General features: G+C 40.3%; 1 protein-coding gene across 3 annotated transcripts; it reads right to left on the reverse strand.

Annotated features, from left to right (window-relative positions):
* Window positions 1-3,935: 3,935 nt before the first annotated feature.
* Window positions 3,936-19,740, reverse strand: MED7 (mediator complex subunit 7). Of its 3 annotated transcripts, none has more exons than XM_068980137.1 (3): window positions 19,711-19,740; window positions 6,242-6,994; window positions 3,936-5,635 (listed from the first exon to the last, which is right to left on the reverse strand). In XM_068980137.1, the coding sequence occupies exon 2, from the start codon at window positions 6,975-6,977 to the stop codon at window positions 6,276-6,278; it is 702 nt and encodes a 233-aa protein (XP_068836238.1). In that variant the 5' UTR covers window positions 6,978-6,994; window positions 19,711-19,740; the 3' UTR covers window positions 3,936-5,635; window positions 6,242-6,275. The 3 variants fall into 3 exon arrangements, with proteins under 3 accessions (XP_068836238.1, XP_068836237.1, XP_068836236.1); XM_068980136.1 differs by adding an exon at window positions 15,463-15,500 and having other exon boundaries at window positions 3,936-6,994; window positions 19,711-19,734; XM_068980135.1 differs by having other exon boundaries at window positions 3,936-6,994.
* Between the last annotated feature and the right edge of the window lie 27 nt (window positions 19,741-19,767).

Below are 19,767 nucleotides of genomic sequence, written 5' to 3' on the forward strand. Positions count from 1 at the left end.
TCTACTCCAAGGCATCTTTTCGACCCAAGGATAGAACCCACGTCTCTTGTGTCTCCTGCATTGGCAGGCAGATTCTTTACCACTGTACCACCTGGGCTTCCCAACTACTCTATGAGATGGGTCTATAATTATCATAGCTAAGGAAACTGAATGTCATGGTGGTTAGTATTTAAAACCAAGGCTACAGTGCTAGTACATACAAGAGCTCAAATTCTACCATGTTTTACTCTTTCTCTCTTCTCTTTTAAACCTTATTTTTAAATCAGCCATTTACTAGCCAAAGTGTCTTCAATGTGTAGCAAGTTACATCTTCATCCATAAAACAGTTTTTAACATTTTTCCAATCTGAGTATGGAGAGACAGACAGACAAACACATATAGCAACTCAGACTATACTCAGCAACTTGCTGTTGCTATATATAGAATATACTTTCACAAAAGTACTCCCATTCTTAATGGCTCTTGACGAGTGCATGGTATTCATAGTATACCTGCATGCTTGTTGAATGACTGAAAAATTGTGAAAATAAAGACCCAAAGGCACCTTTCCTTGTAGTTATGATACAGTATATTCCAAGCCAGCCATGTCTCCCCTTCCCAATGCCTGACTCCCATCCTTTCAATGTCCTCCCTTATTCCCAACCTACAGAACAGCAGGGAACCAGCAGCTTCACAGATGGTGCTTCACAGCTTGATGCTAAGCAGATGTGAGAAGCATCTTCCTGTCATCATCTACTCAGAACTAACCAACAGTGTCTGAGGTCTTCCTCAGGTCTTGTCCAGGCAGCCCTGAGAGAAAAGCTCTAATCAATTAAAAAAAAAAAAAGAACTCTTATTCACAACATAGTACTGATTATTTTGAAAAATCTATACCCCATTCTCTCCATGACAAAAAAATGTGTAGGCCACAGCAGATACAGCATCTCACTCGTTAAATACAAAGTTCAGTATTAGTTTCTCCATCTGAGTCCCCTCTTCTATCACCTGGCTGCAGTCCCTAAACAAGAGGTAACAGTGCCACTTACTGTTAGACTCATCACATTACAGTTTGAAACCAGTTCCTCAGTTTTGAATTCTAAATGCCAAATGCAATTAGCAGGAAAAGTAACAGTCGACCTTTGAGCTTACAAAGTACCAGAAATTATGCTGAGTGCTCTGTAGCCATAATCTCACCTCAGCCCTAGAACAAACCTATAATTTTTATTTGCAGTTATTAAGTGGTTTTATGAAACTATTCCAGGGTTAAGAATCCAATCACCTAGATCAGACCCTCTGGCCAAATTCACTCGGCTGCCTGTTTTTGTACATTCCACAAGATAGGAATTATTTTTAACATGTTTAAATGGTTTGGAAAAAATCAAAAGAATATTTCGTAACATGTAAAAATTATTTAAACTCAAGTTTCAATCTCTATATCTAAAGCTGGAACACAGCATTCTCATTTATCTACGTATTTTCTATGGCTGCATTTGTACCACAGTAGAGGAGTAATTACAATGGCTAAAAAATATCAACTCCTGACCTAGATTCTAATCTGGATACACCACCTGTGCAAACCACAAAACTGATCCCTACTTTCATAAAGTGGGGGTGATACCTACTTAGAGCAAGTTTTAGGAAGGTTAGGGCTTAAATGCACAGTATCTCGAGACAGCAGCAAAATTTGACATAAATGCTTTAAAATGTTCAAAAGGAGCTCATAATTTCCATCTGCAAACTTCCTTCCTCAGTTTAATACCATGTGATATATAAAATAAGAACTTGGGGGTTAAAATATCAGATTCCACTTTTGACTCTGTTACTCACTACCTATGGTTTATTAAATATATGATGGGGCAGCAACAGCAGCAGAGAGGTAATAAAGTATGAAGGTTTAGGCTTTGAAACTAGAATATTTCAATCCTGGCTTTGCCACTCACTAGCTTGGTGACCTTGGATAAATGACACCCTTCTGAGTCTCCACTCCCTCATCTGAAATATGGTGTAAAAATCATGATTTTAATGGGTTGTTTTGAGGATAAACTGTTTTTCTGTATATTGATTAGAACAGTGCCAACTAAGTGCTTTATATGCATGCTATTGATGTATGTTACAACTTAGGGCAGGGTGCCCCAAAATATTTCCAAGGGCATACTGAACTAAGAAGTGGCCAATACAAGAGCGACACTCTGACCACCCTCTCCCAACCCACCCCTGCACGATTTCCCCCAAAGCAAAAAACAAACCTCTCCCATGAAAGGTGCACTCACCACAGTGAAGGGAAAAGGACACCCTTATCACCAGAGATAAGAAATTTGAACTGAAAAGCCTATATAAATAAAATTTGTTACCTCTTTATTACTCCAAGCCCAAATTGTTTAGATTCTTCATTGAGCACATGCCAATTCCTCACAAATTCAGTGTTTGTCTAAAGAATATAAATGCTGGCTACTTCTTAGGTCCCACTGCTGAGACCTCTGTGTATAGGAATTAAAATTTTCTCCTATCAATTTGTCTTGTGTCAGTTTTATTATCAGTCCAATCTCAAGAACTCAAGAAGGGTAGAGGGGGAAATTCCCCTCTCTCCCCAACACTTCCCATCAGATTTAGGATAGAGCAAACTCCTTTCCCTGGCCTTCTAAGTCCTGTAACCTACCACCATCTGCTTCTCTAGCTTCAGCAGCCTCCCTCCCTATGGTGTGGCCCTAACAGCCTTTTCCCTCAAAATCATGCCAACTTTTGTCTCAAGAGACACTTGTACTTGCTGTTTCCTGTGACCTCAGGACAGGTCTTTTCTCTTAAATACAACACAGCACATTTGAAATGGTCTTCTACAACCCTTAACAATTTCAAACACAAAAACAACTTGAGAAAATAATGTGGACAAGGCATTTTGAGTAGGAAATAGAAATATATTGGAAGCAAGATTCTTGTTACAATGGCTGAATGGTTAATGCAAGAATTTATGCCTTCAAAAATTAACCTATTTGTGATCCTGTTTCTTTCATTTTCATTCCCACTCTTCATACCCCCAGGAACTAAACCAGTGTCAGGAAGAGAGGACCACAATATCCACTAAATGAAGAGAGCAAATAAATGGACTTAAACAGAGGGGTGGACCACCTCCTTCCATACATTAACATGTTTGGATCTGTCATATTCTTACAGAATCTGACCCCGCCCCCGCCACCCGCCACCCGCCCCCTGCCAGCTGAATGGCCCAGCTGAAATCAGGAATGCCACCCCTAACTTCTCCCTTCCAGCTGGTCAACTACCTTTTTTTTGGAGACAACTCCCAGACAGTAGTACAGAAAGACTTAACACTCAGGAACTGTTAGCACACATGTTCTCCACTCATACCATCAAAGAAGCTGGTTTGTATAGAATGAAATTAACAGAAAAATCAGAAAGGAGGGACAAAGCGTTCTGGGTCAGGTTTGAGTCCCACTTGCCCTAAAGAACCTCCAAGTCTTCTTCATGGTTTGGATGTTTAACTCACCCCTCAATCATGTAACACGTGATTTCAATAATCCTGTTAGGGATTTCATAAATCCTTCATCTCATAAATTTAAAAGGATTTCATAATCCTTTCAACAAATTCATCTTTTGCTTAAACTAGTATAAGTATAGAGTACTGAGTAATGCAATCCTTTATCCTTATGGCACAGCAGTCACCTACAAACTTCTTAAACCCAATTTCAGGGCCCCACTCCAGAACAATGAAACCAGAATCCTTGTAGTCTGGGTCCCAGCACTGGTAATCTCAAGAGTTGCCCTGGTTATACCTTCAGATATTCCACTTCAAGGTACCAATTTATAAGGAATATTCATTACGATCAGGTGTGCAAAGATGTATTTTAATACTTAAGAGTTTTTACATACACTTTGAAATTTGTAACAACTATCAGACCACTGGTGTTTTTTCACCAGTGTTTTTTCCCATTGTAACAGCAGGAGTTCACATCAGAATTCATTAGTTTATGTCAAGTTCCACCCTGACAGATCTGCAAGATCATATCCCTTCAAAGTCAGAATTTAAGATTTCACATGAAATTTTAATCTCTTACTCTCTCTCCAACAAACATTATATACAAATAATGTTGTGACTCTCTTAAGGATGTGATAGTGATAATGTGATTCAGTTAGTTTTTTCCATGCAAGGATTTGCAAAATTGGTTACGTACTTCAGTGTTATAAGAGGGTTGTGTTCAAAGGAGATTCCTTTGGAGAGTTGCTACAGTGTTATATCTACCTTATTCTGCCACAGGGAGATGAAGGGGTTTCCTTCCCCCTTCAATTTAAACTTAACAGAGCCCAGACTGTGTCTCCTGGAGTCTATGGAGCCAAAAAATCAATATCAAACACATATGAGGAAAAAACAAATGAGACTTGCCAACTATCTGCCTAACAGAGAGGTTATCTACTTGAAAGTTACACAGTCGTGTCTGACTCTTTGTGATCCCATGGACTGTAACCTGCCCGGCTCCTCTGTCCATGGAATTCTCCTAGCAAGAGTACCGGAGTGGGTTGCCATTTCCTTCTCCAGGGGATTCTCCTGACCCAAGGATCAAACTCAGCACTGCAGGCAGATTCTTTAGCAACTGAGCCACTAGGGAAGCCAAATATTTTTTGACAGGCAAGAGGCCCACGGACAGAAACAGTAGAGTGGCCCCACTTGCCAAGAACGTCTGTCCCTCATCTGGCATGGCTTAGGCCCAGTCCAAGAGAGTATGCAGAACACGCTATCTACTTGGGAACAGCCTAAATGCCCCAGAATTTTAAAGAAAAGGATAAATGAGTGTTTCACACACAGAATTGACCCATGGCCACTTTAAACCGGACTTTGCCTGTTTATTTGGGAAAAGGCCTTACCATTATCAGGGATTCTTAACCTTGAGCCTGCATGGGAATCACCTGAGAGCTCTTTAACACAGTTTGTTGAGCCCCACTTCTAGAATTCACTTTAACATGCCTGGGGTGGACCTGAGAATTTGCATAACCAGTCCCCAAGTGATGTCAATGCTGCCAGTCTAGCACTATGCTTTGAGAATCACTCAAAGCATATTTCTAAATATGCTTTATTAAGAGGAAGGCTGGTAGAAACCCTCATATACAAGGCAGACTCTCCACCAAGATTTCAGTGGAAGAGGGGTTGGAGAAAAGAGAAGTGCAGAAATGAAATCTCAGTGCTCAAAACAACAGTAACAACAAAATAACAACAGTAAGTTGACTTCTTATTCACATGGTGAAGTTAAATCAGCAAGGGTAAGGAGAGGGGTGGGACAGTGGGGAGGGTGGAGTTAAAATGAAAGGAGGACCTGGTCTTCAGGCATTCAAGGACCCAAAATGACCAAACTTTTGCCATCTTCAAGTGGCTTCCAAAGTTTTCCTGGGTGTGACCATCAAATCAGCAGATGAGAAGAGAATGGTGGGTGATATAAAAAACTTTTACGGGGCAGGCCTGGATTTTTACATCATATTCCACTGCTAAGAATTCAGTCACATGGCCTCACAGAGATGCACAGGGAATGGAGAACTGCAGTTTCTGGCAAGGCAGCATGTCTCAGGGGAGCAAGAATCTCTGGTGGACATCCAGCGATCTCTGCCACCAAACCCCCTTTCCATGGCAGGATTCCACCCTTAAGCAAGTCTGAATCTGGGAAATGTAGTACAGATAATTTACATAGACATTTTAATGATTAAAATGAATGTCTGTAACTAAAAGTGATCAAAGGACTTCTTAGTGACTGGATAAAAGTTCCAGGACCCATCCAGGATAGGGGAAAGAGGCTGAGATGGTGTTTGCAAGAACAGCCAAGAGAAAAAATGAAACTTTTACAACTCTGGGGTTCCTCTCTTTAAACATGTTACACTATTCTTTTTTAGAGATTAAGCAAGTTTTTAAGTGAAACAAAGGTTTCATAATTTAATTTATAAAGTCTGATATCTTTTATTATCTATCACTCTTAAAGCAAATGACAAATCTACTTCCCAGGGTTGAAACCTGCTATCACTGAAGATATCTTCAAAATTCACTGCAACTCTGGAAACAAGGATATGCCACAAATACCTGCACTCTGCTTTTTAAGGGGATCACTCAATTAATGTAGGCACACTCATTTACCTATGCTTGCCATAAGGTGAAATTACTGCTATGACTTCTCACAATTGAGAAAGTTGGAGAATCAAGCTGCTTGCAAGACTTTTTTCTAGTTCTCTCTCTTTTGAAACTCTCTAAAAGTGAATTAACTAATGTGTTTACCATTCACTGAAGGGGAAAGGAAAAGAAACATCCTTCACGGCCTTTCATTCATTTCATCAATCAGGACACACAAGGCAGCATCTTTCTCTATAATCTGATCTCTCCTATGACCTGAATTTTCTCTTTGTTGTTCATTCTGTCCAATACAATTGTTGCTGTCATCAGCATCCATTGGTTCAGTTTTTACTCTGATCCCTGCTTCCGAATGAGGCAAATCATCAGGCAGAGAAGCCAAGCAATTCTGAATCATCTCAATGACTCGTTCCAGATGCTTTTGAAACCTCTCGGCTGTCTCAAGACGTTGACGTTTCTGCACCTCCATCATGACTCTCAAGGTCTCTCTTGCTTGGTGGGGTCGGTATTCATTTATGAGATGATGTACATGTACAAAAAGCAGCTTAAGATCTTCTAGCTTCTCTTCTCGTTTTATACTCCCAGGGCTCCTTATCAAGATATCTAAGAGGTCTAAGAAATTAATAAGGATAGACATATTGAGTTTTCTCAGTTCTTTCTTGTGATCAAACTGCATAGGATGAAGTCGTTCAATACCCTGACTTTCTAAAGGGCGGATGATAAGATCATCACACTGGAACTGGTTGCCAAACATCATGTAACTGTCCTTTATTGGAGGTGGAGGCTTGGGAGCGAGGCCTTCCTGAATATTTTCATCTGTATACTCCTTGATGTACTGCATCGGAGGGGGTGGGAGGGCACTCACTTGCTGTGGCTCACCCATTGTGGAAGATCAAGAACCTACAGAAATAAACCATCAAACAAAAAATAAGAGGAAAACAAAACATAACAAACACACACACACAAATAGACCAAAGATTGAGAGTGGAGCTACAAAACAAACCTGTCACATTCAGTGATTAATGACAGAATATTTTCCCTATTCTCCCATGGCCGTTTGGTGCCCAAGACAAAAATGATCTCCGTCGTCTCTAAAACTAACATTTACAACAGGGAAAAGCTGCTATCCTTCTCTAATTAGCATTATATACTTAATCACTCAAGTATTTTTCCAGCTCTACTTAACATTTTCATCAGCACAAAAAACTACTGTAGTATACAGCTGACCTTCAAAGCTATGATTTTTCCAGTAGTCATGTATGGATGTGAGAGTTGGACTATAAAGAAAAGCTGAACACCGAAGAATTGATGCTTTTGAACTGTGGTGTTGGAGAAGACTCTTGAGAGTCCCCTGGACTGCAAGGAGATCCAACCAGTCCATTCTAAAGGAAATTAGTCCTGAATATTCATTGGAAGGACTGATGCTGAAGCTGAAACTCCAATACTTTGGCCACCTGATGTGAAAAACTGACTCATTTGAAAAGACTCTGATGCTGGGAAAGACTGAAGGCAAGAGGAGAAGGGGACGACAGAAGATGAGATGGTTGGATGGCATCATCGACTTCATGGACATGAGTTTGAGTAAGCTCCAGGAGTTGGTGATGGACTGGGAAGCCTGGTGTGCTGCAGTCCATGGGATCGCAGAGTCAGACACAACTGAGCGACTGAACTGAACTGATATAGCTGATCACTGGACAACATCGTTTTGAACTTGCAAAGGTCCACTCACATGTGGATTTTTTTCAATAGTAAATACTAGGGTACTACAAGATTTATGGGGCTTCCCTGGTGACTCAGTGATAAAGAACCCACCTGCCAGTACAAGAGATGTGGGTTTGATCCCTGGGTCAAGAAGATCTCCTGGGGAGGGAAATGGCAACCCACTCCAGTATTCTTGCCTGGGAAATCCCAGAGGAGCCTGGCGGGCTAGTCCATGGAGTTGCAAGAGTCAGACATGACTTAGTAAATAAGTAAAAACAAGACCCATGTTTGGTTAAATCCTCAAATGCAGAACCACAAATAAGAAGGAACGACAGATACAAAAGGTCAATTCTAAGTTATACTGTGCAGAGGCTGGGCATCCCTAACCTCCCAGTTGTTCATGGGTCAACTATATTTTCATCTATAAGTGAAACAGTCTGGATTCCACACCCCTCACCAGTTATGCCTCATTTCTCTATCCTCTCTACAGCCAAACTACACATGCTGTCTCCCCATCTCCATGTTATAATCACTTGTTTTATATTACAGATTGATTTCCAAAACAAACACCTGTAACTCTAAGGAACACTGACAAAATTAACACTGCTCTAGTCTAAACAAACTCACATCATCTGAGCTTCTGTGATCCAATTCAACTTCTTTTTTTTCTACAATATACTTTAGAAATTTTTATAGATTCACTAACTTTTCTACATCCGCTACAGAAGTTTCAAACTCAAATATATCTTCAATAACCAAAATAACCCCTATCTATTCCATTTTAAGCTTAGGTATATCATAAAATGAGAAGATCCTGAGTGCTCATTTAGACTAATCTTACCAGATTTTCAAGATTTAATTATACAATCAAACATTAGAGATAGCAAGTAATATACTGGAGGCAGATTCATACTTGGAATTTCTGAGTTACTAAGGGCAGCTATGGGGCAGTCCTGAGTTTCCACCAACCTATAGTGGTGAACTGGATACTACTGGGAGTCAACTGGATACTGTGATGAGTTACTCTAACTATACCAAGCTACACTTCACTCCTCTACTAGCTTTCTGTTTATCCATTTTTATCAATATCCAATCTGGAATCAACCTCCTTCCTCCACAAATACTCATCAAATTCATCAACAATCATCACATGACCAAATTCCATGGACATTTTTCTAAGGTGATCTTAATCTCTCAGCACCATTTTCTTCTTTTCAACCCAGTCCCCTTCTCCCCCAGCGTCTGTGATCTTACATTTATGTTTTCCTCCTACCTTACTGGAGGTTCCCTCTCAGTCTCCTTTACTGCTCCTCCTTCTCTATCCAAATTTTAATGCTGGCATGCATAGAGGAGTGTCCTATAGAGTCACAAACTCAAAAGCCAAAGGGAAAAGACATGGAATATAAAGAGTTACACATGCAGGGGCAGGGATTAGAGAGAACAGAGCATCTCCAAGCCAGACCTCAAAGCCTCCAGCCACTAGCATTCACTCATGAATTAAGATTCACTGCACCTTAGTCTTGATTTTTCAAGAAAGGAAGGAAAACTCCAGATTTTTATGGGGAATTTCTCAGTTTTTAAAAATACTAGCAATTAATTCTGGAATCTGTCAAGTACTGTGAAGTCAAAAAGAATTTATCTCTAACAACCTCTGTGGTCTGCGAGCCACTAGTTTTAGGCCTCTGTTTTATGTTCTTCTTGGGATGACCTCAGTCAACTGCATAGCTTTTATTTGCATTTCTATCAGTGGTTCTCAACCAGGTGTGATTTTTGCCAACTCAGCTCACTCTCTCATTCATGTTCAACTCTGCAACCCCATGAACTGTAGCACGCCAAACTCCCTGTCCATCGCCAACTCCCAGAGTTCACCCAAACCCATGTCCATTGAGTCAGTGATGCCATCCAACTATCTCACCTTCTGTGCCCCCTTCTGCTCCTGCCCTCAATCTTTTCCACCATCAGGGTCTTTTCAAATGAGTCAGCTCTTCACATTGGGTGGGCAAAGCATTGGAGTTTCAGCTTCAACATCAGTCCTTCCAATGAACACCCAGGACTGATCTCCATTAGGATAGACTGATTGGATCTCCTTGCTGTCCAAGGGACTCTCAAGAGACTCTCAAGAGTCTTCTCCAACACCACAGCTCAAAAGCATCAATTCTTTGGTGCTCAGCTTTCTTTATAGTCCAACTCTCATATCCATACCTGACCACTGGAAAAACCATAGCCTTGACTAGATGGAATGGACCTTTGTTGGCAAAGTAATGTCTCTTCTTTTTAACATGCTGTTTAGGTTGGTCATAACTTTCCTTCCAAGAAGCGTCTTTTAATTTCATGGCTGCAATCACCATCTGCAGTGATTTTGGAGCTCAGAGAAATAAAGTCAGTCACTATTCAACTGTTTCCCCATCTATTTCCAATGAAGTGATGGGACCAGATGCCATGATCTTCATTTTCTGGATGTTGAGCTTTAAGCCAACTTTTTCACTCTCTACTTTCACTTTCATCAAGAGGCTCTTTAGTTCTTCTTCACTTTCTGCCATAAGGGTGGTGTAATCTGCATATCTGAGGTTATTGATATTTCTCCGGGCAATCTTGATTCCAGCTTGTGCTTCTTCCAGCCTAGCGTTCCTCATGATGTACTCTGCATATAAGTTCAATAAGCAGGGTGACAATATACAGCCTTGATGTACTCCTTTTCCTATTTGGAACCAGTCTGTTGTTCCATGTCCAGTTCTAACTGTTGTTTCCTGACCTGCATAGAGGTTTCTCAAGAGGCAGGTCAGGTGGTCTGGTATTCCCATCTCTTTCAGAATTTTCCACAGTTTATTGTGATCCACACAGTCAAAGGCTTTGGCATAGTCAATAAAGCAGAAATAGATATTTTTCTGGAACTCTCTTGATGTTTTGATGATCCAGCAGATGTTGGCAATTTGATCTCTGGTTCCTCTGCCTTTTCTAAAACCAGCTTGAACATCTGTAAGTTCACAGTTCACGTATTGCTGAAGCCTGGCTTGGAGAATTTTGAGCATTACTTTACTAGTGTGTGAGATAGAGTGCAATTGTGCGGTAGGTTGAGCATTCTTTGGCATTGCCTTTCTTTGGGACTGGCATGAAAACTGCCCTTTTCCAGTCCTGTGGCCACTGCTGAGTTTTCTGAATTTTGCAGCACTTTCACAGCATCACCATTCAGGATTTGAAATAGCTCAACTGGAATTCTATCACCTCCACTAGCTTTGTTTGTAGTGATGCTTCCTAAGGCCCATTTGACTTCACATTCCAGGATGTCTGGATCAAGGTGAGATATCACAGAATCATCATTATCTTGGATATGAAGATCTTTTTTGTACAGTTCTTCTGTGTATTCTTGCCACCTCTTTTTAATATCTTCTGCTTCTGTTAGGGCCAGACCATTTCTGTCCTTTATCAAGCCCATCTTTGCATGAAATGTTTCCTTGGTATCTCTAATTTTCTTGAAGAGATCTCTAGTCTTTCCCATTCTATTGTTTTCCTCTATTTCTCTGCACTGATCACTGAGGAAGGCTTTCTTATCTCTCCTTGCTATTCTTTGCAACTCTGCATTCAGATGCTTATATCTTTCCTTTCCTCCTTTGCTTTTTACTTCTCTTCTTTTCACAGCTATTTGTAAGGCCTCCTCAGACAGCCATTTTGCTTTTTTGCATTTCTTTTTCTTGGAGATGGTCTTGATTCCTGTCTCCTGTACAATGTCATGAACCTCCGTCCATAGTTCATCAGGCAATCTGTCTATCAGATCTAGTCCCTTAAATCTATTTCTCATTTCCACTGTATAATCATAAGGGATTTGATTTAGGTCATACCTGAATGGTCTAGTGGTTTTCCCCACTATCTTCAATTTCAGTCTGAATTTGGCAATAAAGATCATGATCTGAGCCACAGTCAGCTCCAGTCAGAAGGCATATAGCAAGGTCTGGAGACACTTAGTTGCCACAACTTGGAAAAGGGGTGTTACTGGTTTCTAATGGATAGAGGTTGAGAATGCTGTAAACATATAATGCACCAGGGAGTCCCCCACCACAAAGAATTTTCCCATCCAAAGTGTCAATATATGTGCCAAAGTGGAAAAATCTTGGTCTCTATTTGAGTCTTGGGTTTGTTTTTTTTTTTTTTAACTGAAGTATACTTGATTTACAATATTGTGTTAGTTTCAAGCATACAGCAAAGTTATTCAGTTTTTTCAGATTATATTCAATTATATGTTATTTCAAGATAATGAATATAACGTGCTGTGCTATATACCAAATCCTTGCCGCTTATTTATTGTATGCATAAGACTTTGTTAATCTCATACTCCTAATTTGCCCCTCTTTCTCCCTCTCCCCTTTGGCAACCAAGTTTGTTTTCTATGTCTGTGAGTCTGTTTCTATTTTGTTTATATATTCATTTGTATTATTTTTAGATTTCACATATAAGTGATATCATATAATATCTGTCTTTCTCTTGATTCATGAGGTTTGATCTCCAGTCTAGACTGCCTCTGGGCTCTCTGTGGATACTTCATAGGGCATTCAAACTTTAAAAAAAAAAAAAATTTGATTCCATCTACAATACATACCCACTAAATCTGCTCCTCTCATAGCTTCTAAAGCTTCTAATCTTTCCTATCTCAGTAAAATGTCCCCATTTTCCACCTAGTATTCCAAGCCAGAAACCTAAAGTTTATCTTAATCCTCCTTTTTTACTAACCTCCTGTCCTCACCATCACTGCCAAGTCCTGAGATTCCCCTGGAGTACGAAATGGCAACCCACTCCAGTATTCTTGCCTGGAAAATTCATGGACAGAGGAACCTGGCAGGCTGCAGTTCATGGGGTTGCAAGAGCTGGACTCAACCAAGCATGCACACAGGCACGCTGATTCCAAACCCTTGCTATCTCAAATTCATCGGTTCTGACCAAGACACCACTCCCTCTTATCTGGAACACAGTGGCTTCACAGGGATCTTTTTGTTTCCACTACAGTTCGTCTATATAATAGCCAGTCTAATTCTCATACCACATTCCCTTTTACTTATATCCTAGCAATACTGTCTTCAAGTATTCTCATACAATTCTTTATACCAACCTCTTCTGCCTCTGGGTCTTTTCATGTGATTTTCCTCCTGCTTCAGGCACTAGCTTAAAAATGTCACTTCTAAAGATATAACTTCTCTGATTATTCATCAAAAGCAGAACCTGTCTTCCCCCTTTTATTCTCTTCATCAGTATCTGATTTGTGTCCCCAACCAGACTATAAACTCTATGAAGGGAAGGACTATGACTATCACAGTTCTCACTGGGTTCAAAACCACGCACATAAGCTTCATAAGTATTTGTTGGTAGCTCCATTCATTATACAAGAACTTCAAGTCAAAGGGAATTTGAAAGCAGGTACAAACATCTTTAATGTGTATTTACTTCTTCAAGTATTTAATGTTTGTCTAATATATGACAATAATGATTATGATGACAAGTAATACTTGAGTGCATACTACGTGCCAGGGACTGTTCTAAACTTCTCTCATGGTTGTGAGAAATCTGAGAAAAGAAAGGTGAGCTTTCCATTTCAAGGATGAGATCACTGTGGCTCAGAAAGGTTGATCAACTTGTGTAAAGGAAGTAGCCAGAGCCAAAAGATCTCAAACACTACATTATACTATCTTTCAAAGATAAATAAGAAACACTGACTCCATCTTAGTGTTCCTTACAATCTATCAAGGAAAATGGACAAAAAATAACTGTACATTTTAAGGGTACTACAAAAGACGCACAGATCTGACTACCAAAAATCAATCTAAAAATTCCATATGGGAAAATACATCAGAAGCAAAATTAAAAGATAAGCCTATTTTTCTGGAAGAAGAATGCATGCAAGCTAACAGGGGTAAATACTAGAAATTTAATTATGATTTTTTTAAAACATTTTCTGATTCCATCCCTATGAGAAGAAAAGCACTGACTTCATATTGCCTTTTATTCACAACTCTACCTCTAGTACCTTAAACAATGGCTAGAAGAAGCTAAATCCTCAATAAGGATCCACTGAGTTTTTTTTAACCTGACACCACCTTTATGGAAGAAAGTAAAGAGGAGCTAAAAAGCCTCTTGATGAAAGTGAAAGAGGAGAGCGAAAAAGTTGGCTTAAAGCTCAACATTCAGAAAACGAAGACCATGGCATCTGGTCCCATCACTTCATGGCAGATAGATGGGCAAACAGTAGAAACAGTGTCAGACTTTATTTTTTGGGGCTCCAAAATCACTGCAGATGGTGACTGCAGCCATGAAATTAAAAGACGCTTACTCCTTGGAAGAAAAGTTATGACCAACCTGGAGAGTATATTCAAAAGCAGAGACATTACTTTGCCAACTAAGGTCCGTCTAGTCAAGGCTATGGTTTTTCCTGTGGTCATGTATGGATGTGAGAGTTGGACTGTGAAGAAGGCTGAGCACTGAAGAATTGATGCTTTTAAACTGTGGTGTTGGAGAAGACTCTTGAGAGTCCCTTGGACTGCAAGGAAATCCAACCAGTCCATTCTGAAGGAGATCAACCCTGGGATTTCTTTGGAAGGAATGATGCTAAAGCTGAAACTCCAGTACTTTGGCCACCTCATGCGAAGAGTTGACTCACTGGAAAAGACTCTGATGCTGGGAGGGATTGGGGGCAGGAGGAGAAGGGGACGACCGAGGATGAGATGGTTGGATGGCATCACGGACTCGATGGACGTGGGTCTGAGTGAACTCCGGGAGTTGGTGATAAACAGGGAGGTCTGGCGTGCTGTGATTCATGGGGTCGCAAAGAGTCAGACACAACTGAGCAACTGAACTGAACTGAACTGATCTTAAAAAAAATAATAGAAAAATAGGCAAAAGATGAAGAAAATGCAAATGCTGAATAAAAGCAAGAAAATATTCAGAATAATACCCTGCTAAGAGCAAATTTTTAAAAGAATCCTTTTTGAAACAATTCCATTCACCATTGCAACAAAAAGAGTAAAATACCTAGGAATAAACCTACCTTAGGAGACTAAAAAACGTGTATAATGAAAACTATAAGACAATGATGAAAGAAATTAAAGATAACATAAATAAATGGAGAGATATATCATGTTCTTTGATTGGAAGAATCAATATTGTGAATGTGACTATATTACCCAAAGCAATCTACAGATTCAACACACTCCCTATCAAATTACCAACATTTTTCACAGAACTAGAACAAAAAATTTTACAGTTTGTGTATGGAAACACAAAAGACTCTGAATAGCCAGAGTAATCTTGAGGGAAAAAAATGGAGTCAGAAGAATCAACCCTTCTGAATTCAGACTATACCACAAAGCTATAATACTCAACAATATGGTACTGGCACAAAAACAGAAATACAGATCAAAGAAACAAGAAAAAAAGCTCAGATAAAAATCCTCGCACCTATTGGGCACCTTATCTTTGACAAAGGAGGCAAGAATACATAAGAGAAAAGACAGCCTCTTCAATAGATGGTGCTGGGGAAACCGGACAGTAAACTACATGTAAAAGAATGAAGTTAGAACACTTCCTAACACCATACAAAAAAAAATAAACTCAAAATGGATTAAAGACCTACACATAAAGTCAGAAACTGTAAAACTAGTAGAGTAAAACATAAGCAAAACACTCACTGACTTGAATTACAGCAAGATCCTCTTTGATCCACCTCCTAGAGCAATGAAAAAATTTTTTTAATTTATTTATTTATTTATTTTTTATTTTTTTTTAAATTTTAAAATCTTTAATTCTTACATGTGTTCCCAAACATGAACCCCCCTCCCACCTCCCTCCCCATAACATCTCAGTGGGTCATCCCCATGCACCAACCCCAAGCATGCTGTATCCTGCGTCAGACATAGACTGGCGATTCAATTCTTACATGATAGGAAAATTTAATAAAAAGAAGTAAACAAATGGGACCTAATTAAACTTAAAAGCTTTTGCATAGCAAAGGAAACTTTTTACAAGATGAAAAGACAACCCTCAAAATGGAAGAAAATAATTCAAATGAAACAACTGACAAAGGATTAATTTCCAAAATATACAAGCAGCTCATGCAACTCAACACCAGAAAAACAAACAACCCAAAGAGTGGGCAGAAGACCTAAACAGATATTTCTCCAAAGAAGACATACAGATGGCCAACAAACACATAAAAAGATGCTCAACATCACTCATTATTAGAAATGCAAATCAAAACTATAATGAGGTATCACCTCATACCAATTAGAACGGCTATCATTTAAAAATCAATGAACAATAAATGCTGGAAAGCCTGTGAAGAAAAGGGAACCCTCCTGCACTGCTGGTGGGAATGCAAACTGATACAGACACTACACAGAACAGTATGATTCCTTAAAAAAACTAGGAACAGAACTGCCATATGACCCAACAATCCCACTACTGGGCATATATCCTGAGAAAACCATAATTGAAAGAAACACAAGTACCCCAATGTTCATTGAAGCCCTTTTTACAATAGCTAGGACATTGAAACAACCTAGACGTCCACTGACAGATGACTGGATAAGGAAGGTGTGGCACATATACACAATGGAATATTACTCAGCTATAAGAAGGAACGCATATGAGTCAGTTCTAATGAGATAGATGAACCTAGAGCCTATTATTGGAGAAGGCAATGGCACCCCACTCCAGTACTCTTGCCTGGAAAATCCCATGGACGGAGGAACCTGGTAGGCTGCAGTCCATGGGGTCGCTAAGAGTCGGACACAACTGAGCAACTTCACTTTCACTTTTGACTTTCATGCACTGGAGAGAAGGAAATGGCAACCCACTCGTGTTCTTGCCTGGAGAATCCTAGGGACAGGGGAGCCTGGTGGGCTGCCGTCTGTGGGGTCGCACAGAGTCGGACATGACTGAAGAGACTTAGCAGCAGCAGCAACAGAGCCTATTATACAGTGAAGTCAGAAAGTCAAATATTGTATGTTAATGCATGCATATGGAATCTAGAAAGATGGTACTGATTAACCTATTTGCAGGGCAGCAATGGAGACACAGGTATAGAGATCAGACTTGTGGACACAGTGGGGGAAGCACAGGGAGGGACAAACTGAGATAACAGCATGGAAACAGAAACATGTACATTACAATATGTAAATGTACCATATAGATAGCAAGTGAGAATCTGATGTGTGACACAAGGAGCTCAACCTAGCGACAACCTACAGGGGTGGGATGGGGTAGGAGATGGGAGGGGAGTTCAGGAGGGAGGGGATTTATGTATACCTGTGGCTGATTCATGTTGATATATGGCAGGAGTCAACACAATATTGTAAAGCAATTATCTTCCAATTAAAAAAAGAAAAAAAAAGGCAAAAAATCCCCACATATATGTAAAATAGCTAATGAGAAGTTGCTGTATAACATGGGGAGCTCAAATCTGGTACTCTGTGACAACCTACAAGTGTGAGATGGAGTGGGGGTTGGGGGGAAGGTTCAAGGGAAAGTTGACATATGTATACTTATGGCTGATTCACAGTTGCCAATTAAGCGATTATCCTTCAATTAAAAATAAATTTTAAAAAAGGATCCTATCCATATAAGACTATCAAGATTTCAAATACTCCATCACTTAACAAACAGAACACTTTCTATGTGGCAGGTGCTGGATTCCAGCACAGATCACACTCTACCTTTCAGCTTCTTCAGAGTGGTCATGCCAATTTTACAAGCAAGCTCTTAGCTAATCTGGCCCTGCAGGGAAGTCTTCTGCAGTGGAAAACATCCGTTGCCCTGAGGTCCCACTAAACACCATCACAGCCACCATAATAACACTCTAAGGTGGCAAGCCAGTATCACCAAGAGAATATGGGGAATTCTCATACACAACTGATAGGAAACAAATATGCTTACTTAGAATTAATGTGACAGTATCGAACATTGTAATGCTGATTTCTTTGACCCAACAATCCTTTTTATTGTTTTATATTGAAGTATAGCTGATTAACAACACTGTTGCTGTTGTTCAGTTGCTAAGTTGTGTCCAGCTCTTTGCGACCCCATGAACTGCAGCACCTCAGGCCTCCCTGTCCCTATCTCCCAGAGTTTGCTCAAATTCATTTCCATTGAATCAGTGATGCTATCTAATCATCTCATCTTCTGCCTCCCCCTTCTCCTCTTGCCCTCAATCTTTCCCAACATCAAGGTCTTTTCCAATAAGTCAGCTCTTTGCATCAGGTAGCCAAAGTATTGGAGCTTCGGCATCAGTCCTTCCAATGAGTATTTATTGTTGATTTCCTTTAGGACTGACTGGTGACCCAACAATTCTATTTCTAGAAATTTATCCTACAAAAATATTGGTAGAAGTACACAAATCTGTGTATCAGGATATTTAATGCAGCACTGTTTGAAAAGAGCAGGAAAAGCTGGAAATAACCCATACCTTCATCCATACCTTCACCCATATGAGGCCTTGGATAAAATGTCTATATATACACAATATGGCCACTAAGAAAAAAAGGGGTGAAAGTACATGGAATGGAGGGTTATAAATACTGTGTACTGTTTCATTTATTTACAACACACTTATGATAGTTGCAAATAGTTATAACCAATGTTTTAAAACTTTCAAAAATTCAGACTTTTCAGTTTATGAATAATATTCCATATTCTTCAGATTCTTCAAATGTTAACATTTTCCCTCATCTGCCTTATTGGTCTCTCATCTCTTTATCTAAAATACTTCAGTGGGTATCTCCCAAATAAGAATGTCCTCTTATAACCACATAATTAACAAAATCGGAGAATTAGCAATCATCTGGTACTTCAAAATAAATTTCATACAGCCTAGGTTTCACCCCTTCAAGCCTTTTCAGATTGGAATTCCTGTTTTGTGCTTCCCAGAACCTTGTGTAATCCTCTACTTAAACTGCCAATCCCCAAAGGGCAACTAAGTGACAGGTATCATTGTTTTATATTCTCTTTTACTTAAGCTTCAAACTAATTCTATGAGTTACGTACTACTATCAATTTCATTTTAGAGATGAGGGTCCCAAGTCTGTCTCACCAAGAAGTGTCTGTAACCAGATCAAAGGGCCAGGAAATGGCATAGCAGGAACTCTCAACCTGGTTGCACAGCACAAGCTCCTTTAAATCAGTAAACAATGAAGCATCTGACAGTACAAATGGAAACTGACATACAAAAGAAATCATGTTTGTTTATACCACTTCTCCAGACTAAACTTGTCAAAGGCAACGGAGGTTTTTCCTAAGACATGCGTCAGGCATCAAAGCTGATTATCAGACTCAAGATCATCTTCTAGTGTTTGTTCCGTTCTGACGGATTTAACCCAAAAAAAGAAAGGTATTGTAGGGTCTTATCTCCAGACGTTCGACTCGTTTATCTACTGTAAACGGAGCTGCTGGAATGTAGCTTTTAAAACCTCCCCAGAAGATCTAACGAATGACGCCTGGGACCTACCTCCTTCCCCGTCTCCCATTAAATCTTTTGATTTCAGGAATGCTCCCTGAGGAAGAAGGGCGAGACTGGTTAGGGACAAGGCCAGAGAGAGGCCAGAAGACGTGGCGAGGCCACACAGCTCGGTAAACCAGCGGAGCGGGTCTAGAACTCAGGTGTGCCAACCTCCGGCCGGGCTCGGCCTCCCCCCGGAGGAAGCCTAGAGCCCGCCGCGCAGAGGGTACCTTCCCAAGAGAGGCCAACTACCCCACCCACCCCTGACCCCGGCTTCGCGAGCTGCGGGGAAGGTCGCGCTCTCTGAGGAACGCCGGAGAGGAAGGCGGACGAGCGTACTCAGCACCAGGCCTCCCCGGACTCCCAGCCCTCCCAAAGGAAGCAGCGGGGTCCGGAAAAAGAAATGTACGAGGAACTGAGGCCCAAGCCGTCGCCGCCCACTTACTTCAGCTTTGGGCTTACACTGGCAGCCGCCTTCTCCACCTCAAGCCGAAATCCAACT

The sequence above is a fragment of the Capricornis sumatraensis genome, chromosome 9, assembly GCF_032405125.1.
Source record: "Capricornis sumatraensis isolate serow.1 chromosome 9, serow.2, whole genome shotgun sequence".
Lineage (NCBI taxonomy): Eukaryota > Metazoa > Chordata > Mammalia > Artiodactyla > Bovidae > Capricornis > Capricornis sumatraensis.

Excerpts from the sequence above, each read along its gene's own strand:
- MED7 (XM_068980137.1), bottom strand. The coding sequence starts at position 6,977 with ATGGGTGAGCCACAGCAAGTGAGTGCCCTCCCACCCCCTCCGATGCAG.